The 21,542-nt window shown below is 37.9% G+C and overlaps 1 protein-coding gene and 1 long non-coding RNA gene across 2 annotated transcripts in view; both read right to left on the bottom strand.

The window, feature by feature from the left end:
* The window catches only part of LOC117237596 (proton-coupled amino acid transporter-like protein pathetic), a 34,197-nt gene extending 26,900 nt beyond the window's left edge, over positions 1-7,297 (bottom strand). Inside the window, exon 1 of the mRNA XM_033501728.1 lies at positions 7,142-7,297. Within this exon, the coding sequence (XP_033357619.1) occupies positions 7,142-7,195 (54 nt within the window). The 5' untranslated portion in view covers positions 7,196-7,297. The remainder of the gene's footprint in view (positions 1-7,141) is intronic.
* Positions 7,298-17,366: 10,069 nt separating this feature from the next.
* LOC117237613 lies at positions 17,367-20,429 on the bottom strand. The gene is made up of 2 exons (XR_004494035.1): positions 20,132-20,429; positions 17,367-18,878 (listed from the first exon to the last, which is right to left on the bottom strand). It is a non-coding gene; the product is annotated as an uncharacterized LOC117237613 (long non-coding RNA).
* Between the last annotated feature and the right edge of the window lie 1,113 nt (positions 20,430-21,542).

Here is a 21,542-nt window from a genome sequence, read left to right as displayed (position 1 = left end):
GCAATTCGCGCGACTCGTAAACGACCATGGAGAAGAATTGACGAATAGCAGAGAAAGAGAAAAAAACGCTGACGATGACGGATGTTCGTTTTATTGTTCGAGTCGTCGAAAAAACAGCAAAGCATCGCGCTGCGAATAATCGCAACGGTTACTGCCGTTCTGAACAGGAAACAAGGAATGTCGTGGTAAAATTAAAACGTTCTTTCGTTCGGTCGTTTCATCGTACGGCGTATAAATCTCGATTCGGTGGGAAATTCAAGAAATCGGATAATTAAACGACGAATGTGAATTTCGAATTACTTTTTACAAAAATTTTATCGAAGTCACGGACGCAGTAAATAGTCATTGAACCAGATACTTCGAGTACGTTAAGCATACGTGTACTTGACCGACTTTTGAAAATAAGAGGAATTCCTCGAGTCTGTTTTAACATTTGTTGGCCACACTCGCGATCCTCGAGCCATTAATACGGAAATTACGGTGAATTGAAAATTCGGAAAAATACACACGATCATCGAGCGAAAGAAAACCAGGGCACTCAACGTCGCGAGAGAGTAGTTTCGCAACTAAATTTATCAGTTCGTTGTTTATAAACCGGTAAAACCGTATTAGTATCGTAGCATATTCGCGCTAGTAGAGCGAAATACGATAATGTAATTTACAAGATGATTATTCAGTGAAATTTCTAGGATAAACAAAGACACTGACGTAGCGATTAGTCTCTATTTTCTGATAAGGCGTTGGATGTGCTACCGGCATGTAGAAATAATCCATTTTGACCAGGAATAGTGAAAACGAGGGTATCTGGAATCCCCGTGACAGAGTTCAAGATTCCCTATAGAAGCTAACTGCTTTAAAATCTTGAGACATTGAAGGATCGGAATCTTGCAGCGTAACAAATTGCTCCATTACGTTTCATAGCAGGAACCTGCCAGCGCGGATAGCTCCGTTAATTAACACGTTCAAGCATAGTTATTCATAGCGTTATTCCGCAAATCTTTCACTCGACACGCGCACGTGAGCATAGGCCGATCGCCGTTGAATTACGCTCGCAGGAAGGTCTTGGAGGCAAGGACGTTCCGGTTGAAGCGAACGGAAAAGTGACGTTTCAGTCCATTCGCATGATAATTAAATTCTCGGAAGGGAGACGCGGAAAACGTTCGTCTGTCAACGGTCGAAACTGGTTGAAAAAAGTCATCGATCGGTTTTGAGGCGGGGGGAAAAAAAGCGATAAGATCGGGAACGGAAGGGAAGGGGATATGGACGTTAAGAAGGCGGAATAACGAACGAAGGGGCACCAAGAAATAGAGAGGGCCGCGACAAAAGAGGGAGGGAGGGAGGAAGGAAGGAAGGAGGGGAAAAAGGCAAGAAAGAACGCGAAAGCGAGCGTAGAGGGGAGGAAAGGTGTTCGACGACGAGGAAATTTCCATGACGTAGCCGTACGCTGCACATACTGCCGTGGTCGGTCGCCATGACTTCCAATTCCAAGCACGCGTCATTGTCGGTCGGCGATTGACCGAAACTTGTTCGGTTTCGAGGATCGAAATCTGCCACACGGCAAACTAGTTTCGGTTACGAAACAAAAGGGTCGAAGTCCCGACGACCGCCACCGTTCATAGATTCACGTCCCCGTCTTCTTTTCTTTTTTCGAGATAGAACACGGTTCAAGGGGAAAGAGAAGGTAAGAAGGGTCGGAGCGAGTTCGCGTGAATAACGAGGCACCCGGTTAGTGGACAGAACATAGCAAGGGTCTGATGAAAGACTGTTTTGCACGAGTGCCGGTTTCTTCGAAATCCTGTTGCCAGAGAAATCTTTCTTCCTACCCGGACCCCTTTGTTCCGTTCACGGGCTTGGCAATCCGCTGTTACAAGGGAAATGTAACTGGCCGATTCTTCTCTGTCCCACTGACGGATCTTTCTCTGCCTAATAGCGAATTCTGTCCCTCTTCTTCTAACAGCATCTCCTTCTCTTTTCTTTGTGGATAAATATCTGTTACGATCGGATTCGACGAAATCAGGATTATCGATGCTTCTATCGATCGATAGATTTCGATAGAATTATCAGGCAGTCGACGATTATTAAACTCGACTCGATTTAGATGTTTTATACCGTGTCGAGATATTATTCAGATTGGGAGGAGTGGGAATATTCGCACGCGCGCAACTTTCTATTTGTCAAAAATGTGCCAACTTGACACAAGGTACTGGCCGTGTCGTTTATTAGCGACTACTTTCTAATTCAAGATTTTAAAGAATTCTCGCGTTCCACTTGTTACATTCGTGTGTATGTAAACAGAAGAAGAAAAAACACGAAGATGTTAACTTTTAACGGCTGAAACGATTTAATAAATGCAGAATTGCAGTACCTATCTTGCCACTATGGATATTAGGATGACAGATACAAGTAATTAAGAAGACTAATAAAGATAAACGTCTCTTTCAACAAAGAATGACAAATCACTTGGAAAAGATGTTTCAGAATGCACCGTTGCGCAATCGTTGGCTGATTACGCGATAATCGAAATACTCGATGGCAAATTGTGGAAATTACGTGATAAATTCTTATAAAAAAATATCTGCCATTGCTCGACTACCAGAAGAGATTACGACGGGGTCGCTGACAAGAATTCCTCAAAATTTCGTTAAAAAGCCCAAGTACGCATCTCTATAGCAAAGATACAAATTTGTTAGAGTTTAATGAAACTTGTGGTTCGATACTAAGAAAGCTACGTTAATCAGCGTTAAAAAAAAAAAAAAAACTACATCGATACTACAGATTTTCTTGCTTGCTTGTCTACGTGATACGGTGTAAAGCTAAACAACGAAAAGATCTGAAAAACACGATCGTTCGAACTGGACTCGATTCATCGATCACAGACGGTTCGTGGACGGAAGAAGTCAACGTTCGGTAACCAAGTCGCGTGGAAAACTACGCCCATTCGTCGATTATAATGGATCGAGGTCGAAGCAGAAACTAGATGTCACAGAAGGTAAGAACGAGCTTTTATTCCCTTGTAAAGCATGCGATACCCGAAATACGAATGAAAATTGATAAACAAAGGACACGGTCGAGATCATAGAAACGTTATATTCGCATTTATGAAATTTTAAAACGAATCATGGTCGTTCAAGCGAAATCAAAAGGATTAACCTGTCAATCAGAATACAATAGAATTCCGCCTATCTACACCCGAAGGACAAACGAGATGACATAAACCAGAGTTGTCGATTATCCCCACTATGTATGGTTCCGAAACGCGTCGAAGCTTCCATTCTGGTCGAGCGATATTACTTCCTATCGATAGACAAAGCACGGAAAGACTTATTTTGCGCTTCCAATATTCTATAATATACATAATACTCTATAATATATCGATAAGCAACTGTCCGTCTCGTTTATACGATACTGGAAACAACGTGTAAACAACGTGTGACTGACAATCGCTGGAAAACGCCTCGACGAAACGAAACGTGTCTGGAAGAAAGTAATTAAGATTTCTTCCCAATAAATGGAGTTTCGATAAACGGAGTCGTATCGCGAGTGTCAGTTGACGGATGTAATTCGAGTGTACCGTAACGGGGCTCTGGCCTGTTGGAGACGATAGTCGGGCAAGGTCGTTCGCCGGAAATATCTGTCGGGATCAACTTCTGCCTGCGTAAAACGACCCTTCGAAAAACTCGTTCGCCCAGTGAAAAAGTTAAACGAGATCCTCTTACGCGTCTTTGCACGGTAAATTTGGCTGGCAACAAGACTTACGAACGAGTTTCGTTTCAACTATTCTCATTCGAGAACGCGCTCAAAGATGAGAAGAAAGTTATCTTGCTGGAAAAAAGAGATTGCCGTCTACGATCGATGTTATCCTAATTTACCGAAGGCAGTAAATTCTATTTAATACGATTACTTTGCCAATGGTCTTTCGAGCGCTATCGATGAAAATCAAAATTTTGTAAAGCTGATTCGATAATAGACGTTTGACTGTCGCAAAACTAAATTGTTAAATGTCAACGAGAAGATCATAAAGCGTACCTAAATTTCAATTTCATTAAGACTGATCACCAAAAATTGATTTTTAAGATACGGCTACGTAAAAATGAGAGAAACGTTTGCGCCACTTATCAACGTCCGATTTAACGATTAAATTTAAAGCCGGCTCTTGCATATAACAAGACACATCTAGTTTAAAGTAGGCAAAGAACAGAATGACGACGTCGAATTCACGCGCTCTCTAAGAAGCTGTTTCGTCTTCCGGCAAAGGTTCCGAACAAACACGACTTCCAATAAAAATTTGCCGAACGAAAAGATATGAAATTAGTTACTTGGGAATTTTTATTACGAAATGATCGAAAGAAAACTGTTATAACGATCTGTCTAAATTTTCGAATTTCTCGCTTTTCCCCGGGAGAATCGAAAGAGCGTAGAATTTCAGACTTCGTTAAATCCGACGATTCGACATATTCGTATTGGCGGAATAAAAAAATTGCGATTTACGGAGGAGAAACCAGCTCGCGATCGCGGTCCGGGCACAGCGCCTCGACGTTAGATCTCGCGATCAAATTGACAGACGTTGGTGCAGGACGATGTGGCAAGAACCCGTTGAATTCGTGAGATTAGAAAGTAAATAGTGGCAGAGAATCGGCCGTGATTCGTCGCTGCATTTTATCACTTGGCTCTTGATAACGCGTGTAACGCTCTTCTAACGACGTTTCGTATACGTACCTATACCACCAACCCACGCTCTCTTATTTATCCTTCGTCTCGTTTCATACAATTACTCTTAATTAAGTTTTATCGGTGACTCAAATACGAGTTGACGAACCAAGGTTTGCCAATGTCTCCGGTATCAAAATCGTCGAAAGATAACGATGGCGACGATAATTTTTCAAGAGTTGATCGCAACAATTGCACATGTGCAAGTCATAGTTGGATCACGAGGCAACACTTTACAATTGCAAATCGATGAACGTTACAAAGTACTTTGTTTCTTTACGACCCGAATTTCTTTCGTTCAGTCCGTATCTATAATGGATTGGACGAATTCTTTCGATAAGCCCTTGTCCTATCCATCGTTGATATTTCCGAAGAAAATGGCTACTTCTGTGTCACGAACCTTCGAATATCACGGTTATTAAACGCTCGTCGCGTATCGCACTACTTAACAGAACGCGCACGATATCACGAAAAGAAAAAAAAAAAAAGAAAAGCATACAAACGATAATTTTATCGTAACAGATTCCAACTTCCGTATCGGTTAACCGTCATTGAAAAATTCTGATTTAACTGTACCTATACTCTGAAATATTTATTTGTCTTCGAGTGCTCGCTGATTCAGGCGAGCGGATTTAATCCAAGACTGGAAAACTAACTTTCGCTAAAAAATACGTCTAATCGTATTTTCATCGCAAAAAGATTTATTCTTTCTTCGGTGTATTATCGATAATATAATGCTGAAAATTTGTAAATAAGTAAATCATAAAGGATAAATGCAGAGAATTCATTGTACCGAATTGGAAAGAAAGAGAAATTAACCGATGTATATTCTGATTCGTACCACGCAGATTCCTTCGCTTCCAATGATCAGAAATGAATTTCTTTTAGGTCATCGCAACTGTACGAGTTAATCTCGCCATACGATCTTAAATAATCGTAACGAACGTATCTCGCCGCTCCAAACTTCGAACGTAATTGCCCCATTTTCGTTCTAACCTTTTCATTCTGTTTTAACAGACTTCACCTCTGTTTTTACAGACGGCGAATTAATCTATTTTAACGCGATCGCGAAACTTGGTCGATACCAGAAAAAAAGGTCGTCTTAACGGATTCATCGTAATACTGGAAGCGAAACGAAGAGGAATTTGATTTCCGCTACGAAACGGAAACATTCTCGCGTTCTAATAACCGTCCAACTCACGGGTTGCGTGCAATGATTTCACGATTGAGTAACAATGGAAAGTATCCGCGAAACACCTATGGACAAGAAAAAAATAAATAAGCGAAGGAAGAAGAGAGGGAACAGAGTGGGGAAAGAGTACGAAGCGATTAGCGAAACAGCGCACTTTTTCCCGACCTCGTTTTATTAATTTCACGTGACACTTAATTCAGGTTGAAACGATTGGTTGATTAGTCGATGCTTCGTAAGCAACGTGCGATGCTGGAATTCGCGGCAATCGACAGAGAGAAAAAGAGAAACACGTGGCGATCGCATGCTCCAATACACCAGAGGCTTCCACGTATTCGAACGAGGAATCGCCTACGAAAGTCGTTTCACTTGCGTGCCGATTTTTTTCGGATCGATGAAAATTCGATCGGTCGCTCGTTGAAATCGCGATTTCATAAACAACTATTCCGTCTATAACTATAATATAAATAAATAAAAATGATACTTTTTCATCAAGATGTTTTCCAATTGAGCGTACTCGTACGCCAAAGTAGGCCCTGAAATTGTTCACTGGATCGATGAAACAACGACGACGAGATAAACATTCAAACTGCTCTCCGAGACGGTGGTCTGTAGGTGAAGATTAAACCGCCAATTCCGTGCTTCCGACGGAAAGACTAACATCGTTATCTCTATTACTAGGTTGCTTGGTTTCGAATTTACGTACCGTCACTACGGTATATAGACTGTAGACTACGAGCGCTTCGTAAATCGTTTACAGGATCCGTACAATCGGTTGGTTAGCTTACATTTTGCAGCCTCTCGAACGAGATCGTTTGGCAATAGTTCGTACGTTGCAGGTTACGAACGGTATGCGAATTTTTATATGTAAATCGGCGCTTCCATTTCGGTCGTGTTAATTTTGATTTCCCTCGCGATGTCTCACGTCTATTTATACGCGTGCCGCGGTCGAACACACTTCCGTCGGGATTTAATTAATTCTCACGCAATCGAATGACCGCTCCTATTCGACGATGTAACCGTTAATCCGCCAATAAACCTGTTTCGTCAGCGTTTCACTGCGAATTTTTAATGGAACATCGTTACGCAACGCGCAACAGCTATGCGAGAGAATCGCGTTATTTTCCAGTTACACTGGCGAATAATTAGAAAGCTAGCGAGCGATCGATGAGAGGATCGAACGTAAACGGAACCGTTTAGAGGAAAGAAAAGGGAAAATAACAGGCTAATTGTGGAAAAACTCACCTGTGAGCTGCCCCCGTGAACCGGCGCTCCTTGGCTCAGCATCTTGTGCGACATCCTGGTCAAAAATCACGATCGATCTCGTGTATCAAAAATGAGCCTCTGTGTACGTTTACTCTCCTCGGGCTCTAACGAGCTAGTTTCTCTCCGATCGATCGATCGAAGACCAAGCCAGGCGGTTAAAGTGGCTGGTCCGGCTGCTGTTCGGCCCGAATCGTCGAATTCACTTCTGGAAGGTGCGAACACCGCAACCGTGATCGTATGGTACCAACACGCGTGCAGACAAAGTGGCACATACACAAACGGTGGGTGGCGTGTCGGTATATATCCTAGGAGAACCGCGTGTACTACACAGCCTTGTCGGGCGGGAACCAACGAACCGTTTTACTTTCGACGATTGCGAATCAACCTCGCGAACGGACGTGCTTGCACTGATCCTCCTCCTTTCTTTACAGACTTTTCTCTACGCTTTCTCCTTGCCTCTGTCTCTCGGCCGCTCTTGGGGGATGTGACTAAGCTAAAGGAATCTGCGAGTGTGGGAAACGGGGAACCGAACAGGCGAAACTTCCACCGAAAGGCAAAAGGGCTAAATAGGATGTACGTGTGTATACGTAGCAGAGAAACCGAAAATCGTGCGTGGAAATTGGCAGCTTTTGGAACGTCGCGACACCACTCGGAGCCAGCGAAGGCGCACACGCTGTCACGACGTGGAGAACCGTGTCGTTTCCGGACAAGCGTGCATAAAGACGAAATATCGAAAAGGATCGGTGTCTCTGGAAATGGAACTGGAGAAGCGTCGCGAGCGTCGAAAAGACTCGGCTAGGAATGATTCGCGACGTGGGAGGCCGCGGGCGCGCAGTTCCGTCGCCTCTTTCTCCCACTCTTCTCCGCGGCAGTACCTCCTTCGTCCCTTTCCTCGTATCCGAATACATGCGTACCCACGACCGTACGTGTACACGCATACAGACCCACACGCACGCACACGCACACGCAAGAACACGCACGCACAACCACGAACCACTCAACGACCTAACGGCTAAGCTCCTCTCGGTAACTATGCTTTTCCCCCACCATCGTGCTCCACACAACCTCGAACCCCCACTGCACCCTCCTGATCACGGTCAACGTTCACTTCTCCGGGTTCTCGGACGATGTTCACCACCTCTACCGACAACGCTAACCACCACCACCACCACCACCGTCGGCAGGGCCAGCGTCGTTGCCACCACTTCCATCGTCTTTCTCTTCTTCTTCCTCTGCTTCGGCGTTTTCTTCTTTTCTATCCCTCTTCTTCGATCTACCTTTCTCTTTCTCGTTTCTCCGTCACATAACATCAACTAACCGAACGATTCTCCCTTCCCCCCTCTCCCTTCTCGTCTATACGTCTCACCCCCTCCTCGAGCTCGACGCGTGACGCTCGTTTTTACCTCTTTTTCTTTCACCCGTCTCCTTTTTCGCCTGCGAAACCATTCGCCACTCCCATCGCACATGCCAAATCCATTTACGTCGAACGCATTTTTGCATCATTATCCGCCTATCAGGCTTAATAATCGTCTTGCATCGGCCGATGTTCGGCCTGCTATAGAATCAAGGTTAACGATATCGGCAGATTGGCACATCCAGCGCAGTAACGCTTCCTAGGAATTTCTGAATTTCTGAATTTCTGAATTTCTAAATTCCTCGCGCACCCCACGCTCTTTAACTTTTCCCTCCATTCGTTAACTCCCTATTATCCCGTGCCGGAGTCAATCGGTAATCGTCGTCGTTGAGTGTGAAATTGGTCGTAACGTAAAATCACCGATTACCGAATCTGGAATCGGACCAAAGGACACGGTCGATGCGTGTATCGATCTGTTTGCCGTAACTATTGGCAAAAGGGAGAAACGTTGTTTCGCAGTATCGATAGGACGATTTCGTTTAAAATGAAATTTTGCCAACTAGCGCATAGTTCTATATATTTGCTTCGTTTCTTCCAAGGACGTTCCAATATCTTCCCTGTTAATCGACGCGGAAACTTTTATCGAATAAGACTAACGTCTCTGCGCAAAAAGTGGGAAAACGAATGACTACGAGTTTTCGTAGAAAAGACGTAATTCTGGAATTTCGTTATTTCTTCATCCCTCGACAATAAGGAATTCTGTAGCCTTAGACGTTTATCTGTAAATCTCCGTAAGACTCTAGTCTATCTATAGATGTCTATAAATTTGAGAATAATAAATATCAATGACGTTTTCCATGCAATCGATAATACACGCACTTATATTGCGACTGTGCATAAAAGTATTAGCGAAAAAAAAAAATAAAATGGCGATTCAATAGCCATCTCGATAGTCCTTTCGAGATCTTCAAATCGGCTAAATCGTTTCTCGTGACGAATCGTCCGAATAGCGAAAGGAACGAAACAGCAAATCATATATAATACGCGTTAAAAGCGCAGATTCACGGATTATCGATTCTGAAATTCCCTGGCAACTATAATTTATTTCATTCTCTTTTCACTCTCGACGACGAAAAGGGAGAACTGTTTTCTTGGCTTGCTGCGATCTGAATCAAGAATTACGAAATATATACGTTCATTCATGGGTTTCTTCCCCGCAGACAACGTTCTAAAAGAAAGATAATATTTGAAGTCGTAAATATCCTTAGCTAGAAATAACAGTTTCGTTTGATTATTTTACGACGTAGATCATCAATCATGGAATTTGATTATCTGTTCGCGGTATTACCGGATTTCACTATCCATAAGCAAGTTTATCGCATGCCACGCGAATACCTACATATGTAGGTATTTCTCATGACAACACACAACAACAGAAACATTTTCTTAATAGCTTTCAAATAATCGCGCTCGTACATGTCGATATCGTCGTGATAATTGCTATCTCCTGACAATACGTCGTTTCATACTTTGATTGGAGATGTCGTTGGAAATGTTTAAATGCATCGGATATTTATTTAGTCATATTTTCGCATGATTTGGAATCTCGCCCATGGCTGCAATTCTAGAATTGATTTAAACGCGATTTAAAAGCTCCTTCTTCGAAACTGGTTTCAACGATCTTTGTCAAAATTCATACGAGCAAGATAAAATATGATCAACGTTTCTGTCTTACGGCTGAAATACGGTTTTTTTAACGAATACGTATTCTCACGGTGATAGGTGACTCACATAATTTCGCATATTTTCCGCTTCCCGTTTCATCGACACCGCTAAGATAACCGCTCGCGCACGTGTCAACATTCAAGATTCGTCAATTTTATGACCTCATCGTTATTTATTTCGAGCCTGTTCCAATTCTCCGAGGATCAGGGTTAATAACATCGTTGACACCTTGCTATCGATGTGTGCGCAGAATGCAGATTAAAGCGATGCGTCTAATAATTTTTTTTTCAATTTGCACTTCCTTTTATTGTGTCTGTTACTTCAACGTTTGCGTATCTGTGCTGTGTGTCTTCTTGGAATGCACGCAATATCGTTTTACGCGTAATAAACAGCTTTTGTTAACAATATCGATAAACGTATCATCACGAATGTCGACGCACCTTCTTGTTCGAAATAAAATACGGATTAAAGCTGATGAAGAAAAATGAAAGCGTATTTGATTTCGATAAAGGATTAGTTATACGATATAGCAACGTTATTTTCATTTCCTTCGGAAGCAGCGTTTAAATTAAAATAGTAAGACAATTTGTATTTCGTATTTCTACTTCCTTATTATGAAAAAGCGCTATCGTACACTAGCTTCCCCAGCAAGAAACGGACAAACATATCAACGGAATAAGAGGAAATTACATTATAAAATATTAATTATATATAAATAGTAATTATAAAATACAACCTCTTTACTTTTCCTAAAGAATCGAACGATCCCCATTAATTTGGCAGTCACTGTCGTTGGATTTTCCCGCATAATAGCCTGGTTCGATTTTCCGTTTCTTTGCGCGACTACTGTATTTCTCGCGATGGAATCCTAGAGAAACAGCGTCGCCTAACTGGCATTCGTCAAATAAAGAATTAAGATCGAAACCAGTCGGCCGACGCGCTCCTTAATTACTCCTGCTCGAATCGAGCCGCCTTAGCAAGACCTCCGGTTAACGTTCGCGTAATCGTTCGTACACGTACTCGTTCGTTTCCATCGCCTAATAATAAACATAGTGGGCATAGGTCGAATCCATGATTAGAAACGAAAGAATCATCGTCGACGTTATGTCGATTCGTTCGATCAACGTAAATCGGTACCGATCTACTTGGCCGATTCGGGATCGAGGTTAACGGCATCGTTGACTCCTTGTTTCGAGCGAATTGCCGCAGACGTCTCTTTCACCTCTGTCAATTACGGGAACAGTTGTCGGCATCCCTCAGACCAATCGACGCATTAACATTATCGAGCGGCGTTTTCGACCGGTAATAACAGACGCGAATAAATCATCGGCTTCGTTAATTTCTTTTTTCGTTATCTTCTTCTCTCCTCTTTGGTTCTCCACCGTTATTTTTTGCGAGCACGATCTGCGAACAAAAATTAGTTTTAGAATTGGAGTGCGTCGTTGGCTTGGTTTCCTCTTAATCGAAGTTTCTCGTATCAAAACGCATCGAATTCACTTGAGTATGTCCAATAGCTTCAAGACAAATTTTTGTGTCTGCCAATTATTAATAGAGAATTATTAAAGAGTGCGAAACAATTTCGCAACTTTACCACAACTTTGTATATTTTCACCGTGCTTTACATTCCATACTTTTTTCACGTTAAAGACTGTTCGCTTTCGAGTATCGTATTCGACTAGATGGATACGGTTTCATCATTTTCTAACCGATTTATAACTTCGCGTTTCATCTCGTACAGCAAACAATATTTTAGCGTGCCTATTTAACGGTAGAAGAAAATATAATTTTCTGTTCAGACTCTCAACATTAAAAAAAAATAAACAAAAAAATTCGACAGAGTACTAATGCAACGATTTACCTCTCGAGGAAAATTCAGTGTCACTTGAACAGCGAGATAAAGGCTAACAAACTCGTTTCAAGGAAAAGATAAAAAATGACCCTTTTCAACGATAAAGAAAGAAAATTTCGAGTAAAATGGAGAAAAGGGACTGCGACAACAGGCGCAGTCTCCATCTGCAATACGATGGAATATTTTTAACTTTAAGAATTAATTACAATTCGTTGAACAACAATTTCAACAACTTTGCTGCACACTTTCATATGAAAATTTCATTCTTTCTCGAATGGAATTTTAAAAAGTTACACAAAATTTAAATTTCAATTAGGATCGAGTTATTTATGACAAAAATACTTTGGGGATGTCGTTTTTTTATGCCGCTGCTCAATGAAATCTTTCACTCGTGTAAAATTTCGTTGTCTTTGATTCAGAATAAAAAATCGGCGCGTGTTACGCATCCCAATCGCATTAAAACGAAAGATGTGATTCTTTTATGTGGCGACACGCCCTTTCATATGCAAAAACTGCAAGTAGTTGACACGACGTTACCGTATGACTTGTGCGTAACAAATACACGCTATTTATGCATGTACCAGAACGACGTTCTTTCGTTTTAAGATCGCAAAACATTAACATGGTTTATGGATGTCCGTCGCATTCAAAATCTACGAGTTGTTAACACAGTATCTTACTTACTTCACCAAGATTTTTATACACTTGGATATATGATATCCATTTTTCTGCAGCTTGTTTCAGCTACTCTTTCGTTTAATTGATAGCACCAGAAATTTGTATATAAAATGAGCAACATTGAAAAGAATCCTATGAAATATCTTTGAAATATACAGTAACTCGAACATAAATATAAAGTATTTAATCGAATATAAAGCATTCGAACGCTTCTAGAAACTTTTTACGTATATATCATTCAGAACATCTTGAAATCTCATTAGCACTGTAACGGGGCATATGTATCGTGATTATATTGGTAAAATTTAGAACGGATCTGAAAATGTATAAAATGTATAAAAATTTCATCAAATGTATAATGCACATAATATACATGTAATTCAAATATTTTTTCATGAGCCACTGCATATCTCACTTTCTCGCTTTCATCCTAACTATGAAATTAATCGGTACTAAATGCAAACATCGACAACTTCCATATAATCGAAAGGTATAAATTTTAAAATATATATAAATATAAATTTCATAACCTCGTATCGAGCGTAAGTAAACTTACGTCAAATTAAAGACACACAAATACTGATCATATCAGTGAATGACATTTTGTCACCATTATCCAACACTGATCTAGTTAAAGCAACCGCGTTATTTTCATATTGAGCAGATACGTCGTAATCAGAATGAATTTAATCAACGTATACGTTGTTGCGCCCGCGAAGCATGTGGATTTGTTGGCTACGCATATTTTCGCGGTGGCATCGTGTAAAAGATCGCGCCACAATCAAATACGAAACCGTTGACCGGTGGCGCAGCGAAGCTTTGTCACGGCAATACGATATTACGCTCAAGATTTGAATTTAACGACGCTGATATCGTAGGTAATGCGAAACTCGCTTGGCTCCGTTTCACAACGTGTCCACGCGAAAGAAAATTTTCCACTACGAGGCCATCCGGTAGGAATTCGCGAAGTTCGTACTTACTTGGTTTCCTTTGTCAGAACGTGCAGCTAGAATGAACTTCGTTATTTTCAATTAACTTTTTTGCTTGTTTCCGTTCGTACATCATACTGATAGTTGATCTGAAAAACATTCTGTAGATTTCACCAGGCAGAGTAAGAAGAAGAATAAAACTATCGAGATACTATTACTCCTGTATTCTATTTGAATAAAAGTATAGGTTAGGTTTAGCTTAGTTAGAAATAAGAATATGGGTGACCTCTATGTGGCGCATTGAGAACACCGTTTTGATATATGTAATATCGCATGTATCATGTATGTATGTACCATTTACACGAGCGTATATTTATATTTTGGATAGATGTTTATAGTTTATCTTTCCTACTTAGTTATTTCATGTCCGAAAAAAGTAAACATACTTGCATTATTGAAAATACTTTAGTTACCATATTATTTGGAAAATATTCAAACTGTATATGATTATACTTATAATTTGTAGCGAGCATTCCTGATTAAATGTCAAAATAGTCGAAAATTAAGAAATTTAAATATGCGAGTAACCTACATTCCATTATAATTTTGTATTTTCATTGCCTATCCTCGTTCTTTTTTGTTCATTTGTCTTTTAAAACGTAACTTTCAAAGATTTAACGATGGGGAAATTGTATATCCATCAACGATTTCTCGTGAAAGTATCCATTCAAGTTTTCATTATAATCTAATATACCGAGTTTAAATGCAAAAACTTGATACCGTGCATACTCGATCGTGGTGCACGAGATACTGTCCATGTTCCGTTTAATTTCTACTCATTGCAAAAGTTTTGCAGACATTCTTATTTTAATCGTATTTGGTCGCACGGATTAACGTCGTAACTGCAAATGCGCCAGTGATTTCTAATCATCGATACTATCATTACCTGAGATTTCATTTATTCGTCTCGATATGATAATCTTGCTTGACGGAAGCGTAACAAAAAGCGTTTCTATTTCACACCCGACACCATACAATTGAACTCAAATATCCGGCAGTAAGTGTACGTCATTTAAGAAAAGGCTTTACGAGCCTAGTATTTGCACATAAATAATAGAAGCTGTTTTCTATGATAAAGATTCCATCGTACATTCTCAAATCTCGAATTCATTCCAAAGAACTGCTTCATTTGCCTGTCAAACGAGGCTGCTTATCACATCGATCACACTATCAATATCCATGCACAAACAAACAACCCACAGAATCCCGAACATTTTGCGCAAACAAAACTGTAAGCAAACACTCAATAAATAGTACATACGTTTGTCTATCGAGCCATCCATCGATGTCTCAGTAAAAAACACCATCTATTTATGATGGATCGTTCGTCGATCCAATCCAAAGATATTGCAAGGATGTGCGAAAATCGGACAGAATTCAAATGAGAATTTTCAGAGCGCCTCACTGTCTGCGATCGATGCTTCCAAGGCCTGTATATAGGTCGCAATAAGATAAATGGACAACGATGACGCAGATACATGCAAAAACTTCGCGAAAGCATCACAATGGTATTGGTCCTTCGCCCACATGAATCCCTTGAATCGGACGCGCGTGTGTATCCAGGCCAGATTTGGTTAAATCATCGCGCCAGGACGAAAGCTATCCTCGTGCGAACAACACCGTCCTTGAGACTTGAACTTTGTTTTCAGTGGAGGAAAATAGGCTATTATGTCGATGATGCTGTTTACGTTACGTCACTTGAGTTGTTTCCACGATCGCAGTCAGAACTATATTCGACTTTGTTTTTGTGTGCAGCTATAAGTTTCGTCGTATATGTGCTGTATAAAACGTTACCTGAGGCCTAGAAAATTCGGTAACAGTTACTAAATGGTTTGGAAGATGAGAGAGCTCCTTTGCTTCCTTTCTCTTCTCTTTTCTTTTTTTTCTTTTTTTGCTACTTTATATTATCTTGCTTGTAATTGAGAAGATATTGTTAATGAAATTCAATACATTCGTCCAATGTATTGGTATTAATGATTTACATACACTTTGACGATACAGTATTTCTCGCGCGTATGTACTTCGTGACAGATTGTATTATTGTCGTTTATGAAAATCATTTTCAACAAATTAGTCTCGTTGTCGTGATTTATTGCACTCGTTAGAGCATAACAGAGATTGATTGGCGATCACGCGAAGATTTACTGATTTATTACTATACTGGAGATACCGTAAATTGATAACTATATACGAAGACGAATTGAGCTACATACGAATACATACTTCCTTCTAGCATTGTTAAAAGGTCTGATAAGAATATAATCTCATAGTTTTAATCAGTAACGCTTACGACAAGATGCTGTTACCAATCATTTATTGTTAGCATACATGTTCCATCTGCGTGATAAAACTCGATCGATTTCCTTTTATTTTATGGAAATTTAGGTATTTATTAAAACCAGTTTTCCCCGATACTGGCTAGAAAGTAGTACATAATTACTATTCGGCATCTCGCTAACTAACAGAATTAAGCAATTCGTGATTGTGTGATCTATAAATTACTTCGTTATAACTTAAAAGAATAAGCCAAAAAATTCAGACGACTTGCAACGTTTCTAAAACATATTTATACCTCGAATGTACACAACACATACGAAATTTTTCTTATTGGGAGATATAATATGACTACAAAGTGTTGAGAAACTGTTGCTTACATAATTCTGCAATTGCATAACATGCGGTTGAAACATTTTGGCGTTATCGGTGGAAAGTACCGTCAGTTACTTAACATTTATAAATGAACAATTTGCACATTCTAACACTCTAAGGAACAGCCAGTTGAACCCCAACCACGGTCGTTGTAAAAGTAAAAATATGTAAGAGCATTTTAGCATACATTCGTAAATAAAACAAGAGATATATAAATATAGATTACACACGATAAGTATAAAAAATCAAAGTATCAAAGGTCTTTGTATGTAAATATGTAATAATGTAATAACCATGTGCATGATAATACGATAATATTCATGAGAATATTGATAAATATAATGTGTCATATAAATGTGTCATAGCAGTATTAGCATTAGCTGTATTAAAAGCTGATAAATAATAGCATTGTGTACAACATTATTACAATTACAATGTGTGTAACAATATTATATTAACAGTTGATAATTAATAATTAATATCCTCTTCGATCTTTTTTATTCTTTTATTTCTTCATTTTGCACAATGCGTTGTCGGATCAAAAGATCTACCGATGTCGAGAAAAAGATCGAGTCATAATAATTATAACTGCTACTTGAGTGTCGTTTACTAACGTTATCATCGTAAAATAGCAGCGGATACGTAGCAACACGTGCTTATATTGCAGTCATAAACGTGACTTCACGCCATAGATATGTATGTACGAAATTCGACCTTGTGTTTTAATGCTTGCGTAGATCTTTTATTTTAATACGCAAATTATAGTTTCAAATTTTCTTTTACTCTTACCTACATATTAGTAGAATTCTCTTTCTGCACTATTTGATACTGCAAGAATTCGTATAGGTGAATATGAAGAAAATAAAGATTTGTTTAAACAAATAATTATCTCACTAAAACCTATATGTACTAAAGCTTTTATTTGAAAGTTTTGCGATATCCTGTAATTACATTTTTTCGATGTAATTGAATAAAATGAACTGATTAAAAATTGCGTTTCCGAGCTATACATATTTTATTGTAGATACAATAACGTGATTTACGCATTACATTCCACGTAAATCACTCATTTACTTGCTTGCTAACGAAACAAATGGCATTTATTCTATCATGAATTACACACATATATTCACTATACTCTTCGTTTGGCATAATATAGAGTTTACTGATACGCACTTATTAATGTTTTATAAAATGTCGTATGAATTTTTCGTATTTCTTTGTAACATCATCCAATGTTTGGTGAAACTCGACGATCGTGTAACATAATTGGAGTATTAATTCTTTTCTTAATCATGCGTAAATATCTTTCCTACTCTCAAAAAAGAGCATACGACCTAAAGATTTAACACGTAAAAAATTACAAATATGTTAACGCTTCCTCGAATTGAGATAAAGTTGCAATTCTATTAAGCGAAAATACTATAGACTTTTTCCAACGTTTAACTCAGTAAGGAAGTAAAGCTTATTCGTATCCTGTACGGTTATCGGACATATCAAATTAAAACATAACCTCTAATGGAGTATGCGATTCTCTCGTTGCTTTCGCACTTTCGAATCGTATACGAAACCTCAAATTATAAAGGATGAATCTTTTTGAAGGAAGGACATTCGTTACATGTGGTTGATCGTATCCTGGCTTGATCGAACAGAGTACGTTTCTAATACACAGACTTGGAAGTATTGCAAACGCTATGGCAAACGTCCAACCGGGCCCCTTAGGCCTTCTTATCTTGAGAGGGGACCAGGCCATGCGAGGCCTCTCGACCCCCGAGTACATTTCCTGTCAAAAGTAAGTGATGTTCCTAACGTAGATCGCATATGACGTTCTATTCTTGAGACGTCTGCCGCGACATTTTCAGCTTAAAATTCCTAACGTATTTCTCATCGAGATGAACGATTCTACGTCAGAGAAAAGTCAAAAGCAAGTTTTTTCCTTTTGCGTCATCATTCCATGGCCATTTCATGTCCTCGTTACGCCGCAATTTCCTTTCGAACTTTGTTCGCATAAGAGGCTCTACATTTTGATGTGGAATGATTTTACTTTAAACGCAGCACATCTTTAGTATCTTTGATCATAATTCTATCACATATAAATTATATTAGAGTTAAAAATAAAATTAATGTTCCTATAGAATATAGAGTAGCTTTTGCATATTCAGCTTGATGGAGTTTATTTTCGATCAAAGTGTACGGCTCTTATTCTATGAATAAAGTCAACTTATCACCGCAACTGTGTTTATGTCACTACCATTGCAATCACAGCCAGTTTATGATTGAATGATACCAATTAATTAATCCATATATATGTGCTTAACAGTATTATTTTATTCAGTTCTTTATATACATTCAGATTGATCTAAAATTCTACTTTTTATTTATATATTTACCCGTTGCCGCCAAAAATTCCACGAATGGAAACATTGCACGCTGATAATGGCACTCCTTCGAATCACAGCGCAGGAACCTTAACTGTAATGTACACAAATTTTATTAAGAAAGGGATACGAATAAGCAATGATTACATATAAACGATTTTATGGAACGTTATTTTAATTACGATGTATATTATTTTTCTAGCCCAAAATTGTTTGTTAAATTTTCTTCTAATTTTATTTCTTAGATCAGTACTGGCTTTTTATGTCATTGAATAAAAAAGAAACTTTGTACTATAATTACATTTAAAGTCTGTAGTGCATATAGTGTATATATAGTCTATAGAGAGGATTTCAAATTCTTCAGGATTAAATCCTAACTAAAGAGACATGTGTAGAGCTATGCAAACAGTACGTAATTCATAGTAACATAAGTATTCAAGTAATATAACATTTTTATTACACTGTCATTCTAGAAAACAAAGTCGATATGAATTAAATAAAATATCATAAAAAAATTCTTATAATATTAAAAATTCAAATTTACTCCAAGGAAAACGGTCGTTGACATTTGTAATTAAATTTTATATTGAAAAGAATGTAGTCAAATTACTAGATGCCTCAGAAAACCGCAAATCTAACCAATTGAAATTAATCGATTGAAAATATAAGGATGGCCTTCGGTTTAGTCTCCTAGCGGACGTAATCTGGTTTTTAGGCGCGGCTACAAAGCGTCTACAAGGTGGTGGCAATCGACTGCTTCAGTGGAAATTTCCATTGCAGTTGGCATGCTGTGTGGTGTGACTGTACAGTCCACCATAAAAGTAACGGCTTTCTTATATTAAACATTGAAAATATTATTACAAGATACAATTCATTATTTCTTTTTTATATCATGATTAGAAACAATTTTGTATTATAACAAAGTCGCAGAAATGACTTAACCTATTCACATTTGCGGATGAGATATTTCGTGTACAAATTTATACCGAAAGCTTTCATGAACGAGATATTTCACGACGCAATATCGTATGCTATGAACGAGATATCTTGCGTCTTTATTTTTTTGGTATTTGCAATTAAAAAAAAAAAAAAGTTTTAAAAGTATATCATATATCTGTTATTTTGCATACAGATCTCTAATTTATAGATGGGACATTTTGTAGCGTAATAAGAGACAGACGGTGTATAACAAATCCTCACAAAAAAGAATATAAGGTGAAATGCCAATGTTCAACATCCACGTTGCGAGTCACGTGGTGTCATTACATCATTCAGGATTCGTACATAATATTCAATAAACTACTTTTGTTGTTATACCAGTCTTAATTATCTCATTAGATCACTCACATTCTTATGTACAATCATACAATGTATATGTACTCATGTTCTTTGTCTCACTTCTTCCTTTTATCTTCTTTCAGATTTTCTGGTAACTATATGTATACAAGGATAATTCAGTACATGAACACATATATATTATAATTATACGTATCTACATTCACAAAATTTCACTTCAATTGCCGTACGTGAAGTTTTTACGAAAACTACCGTGCATTTACAACATAAGCACTAAATATGAACATCGCAGATAGAAGGTCAATTTTATGGTTATAAAATAGACCTCAAATCATACATCGATAGAAGAGTATACCTCAAAATCCATCACGAACAAGTGATAATTTCTTTTTTATCTCCAGAACAAAAATTAAAAGAGATACGATAATAATCTTAATTTCAATTTTGAAACTATGATTTATTGTTAAGAAAACTAAATATTATTAACTTGTCCTAATCACGTAGGAAAAGGATTGCGTCCTAGCACCTTTTGATTATGCTTGCAATGTAAAAATTGTCTTTTTATACGTATACGTATTTATATTGTTCGAGCGCTTTTCATTATTACATATTATAACATATTACTGTTCTATAATGTTAGTGATAGATTTTGTAACACGAACTATATTTGTAATTTTTGTTTTCCATGACAGTAATATATATATATAAATTTATATTCAAGGCAATTTTGTTTATTAAGTTTGTTTCTATCTTTTACACTTTTAAAAATTATGAGGAATAAAATACATTAAATGTTATGTATAGATTATTAATCTAATTGCAAATATTAGTTTAGAACTATATTTAATATTAACGATAAATTTATAGAGAAGAGTTCATTTAATGTTATAAAAATATAATTTAATTAATTTTAAACGTTACTCTGTCCTTTATGTTTATATATCGCTAAATGTAACAATTAGATTATAATTTATCTAATTTACTTGAATTTTGTAATTTAATTGATGAAAGAGCGAAATAAGATAATGTATTTGAACAAAGTCAATTATAACTAAATCCTTTTGCCGCAATCAAAATGTGTAAAAAATATAGGGAAATGGAAAAACTTCCCTAGAAGAGATAAAACAAAAGAAGGCGATACGAGTAGTATGAATCATACTTTGAAAACGATGTTTCGGTTTGATCAACTGTTGTACATTATTTGACACCAATCAGCTGATAGAACGTTGACATTATATAATAATCTATCCGGAAATTAAAAAAAAAAATTAATTTGCGATCAAAAAAGTAAGAAATAATAACTTTTTAATTTTTTACTATAATTTACAAAACTCTATGCTTTAATAGTGATAGATTTATTTACCAGATGTAAGGCCTAAAATGAAATAACAGTCATTTTCTGAACGCGGCGTGCACTGTGGTTCGAAATTTACTTTGAACTTTTAACAAGGAAGCGTTTATT

Source organism: Bombus vosnesenskii, unplaced genomic scaffold (assembly GCF_011952255.1).
Source record: "Bombus vosnesenskii isolate JDL3184/JDL3185 unplaced genomic scaffold, Bvos_JDL3184-5_v1.1 scf7180000013383, whole genome shotgun sequence".
Classification (NCBI taxonomy): Eukaryota; Metazoa; Arthropoda; class Insecta; order Hymenoptera; family Apidae; genus Bombus; species Bombus vosnesenskii.
Note: the sequence above shows the minus strand (reverse complement) of the source record. Positions and strands in the feature narration are given on the sequence as shown.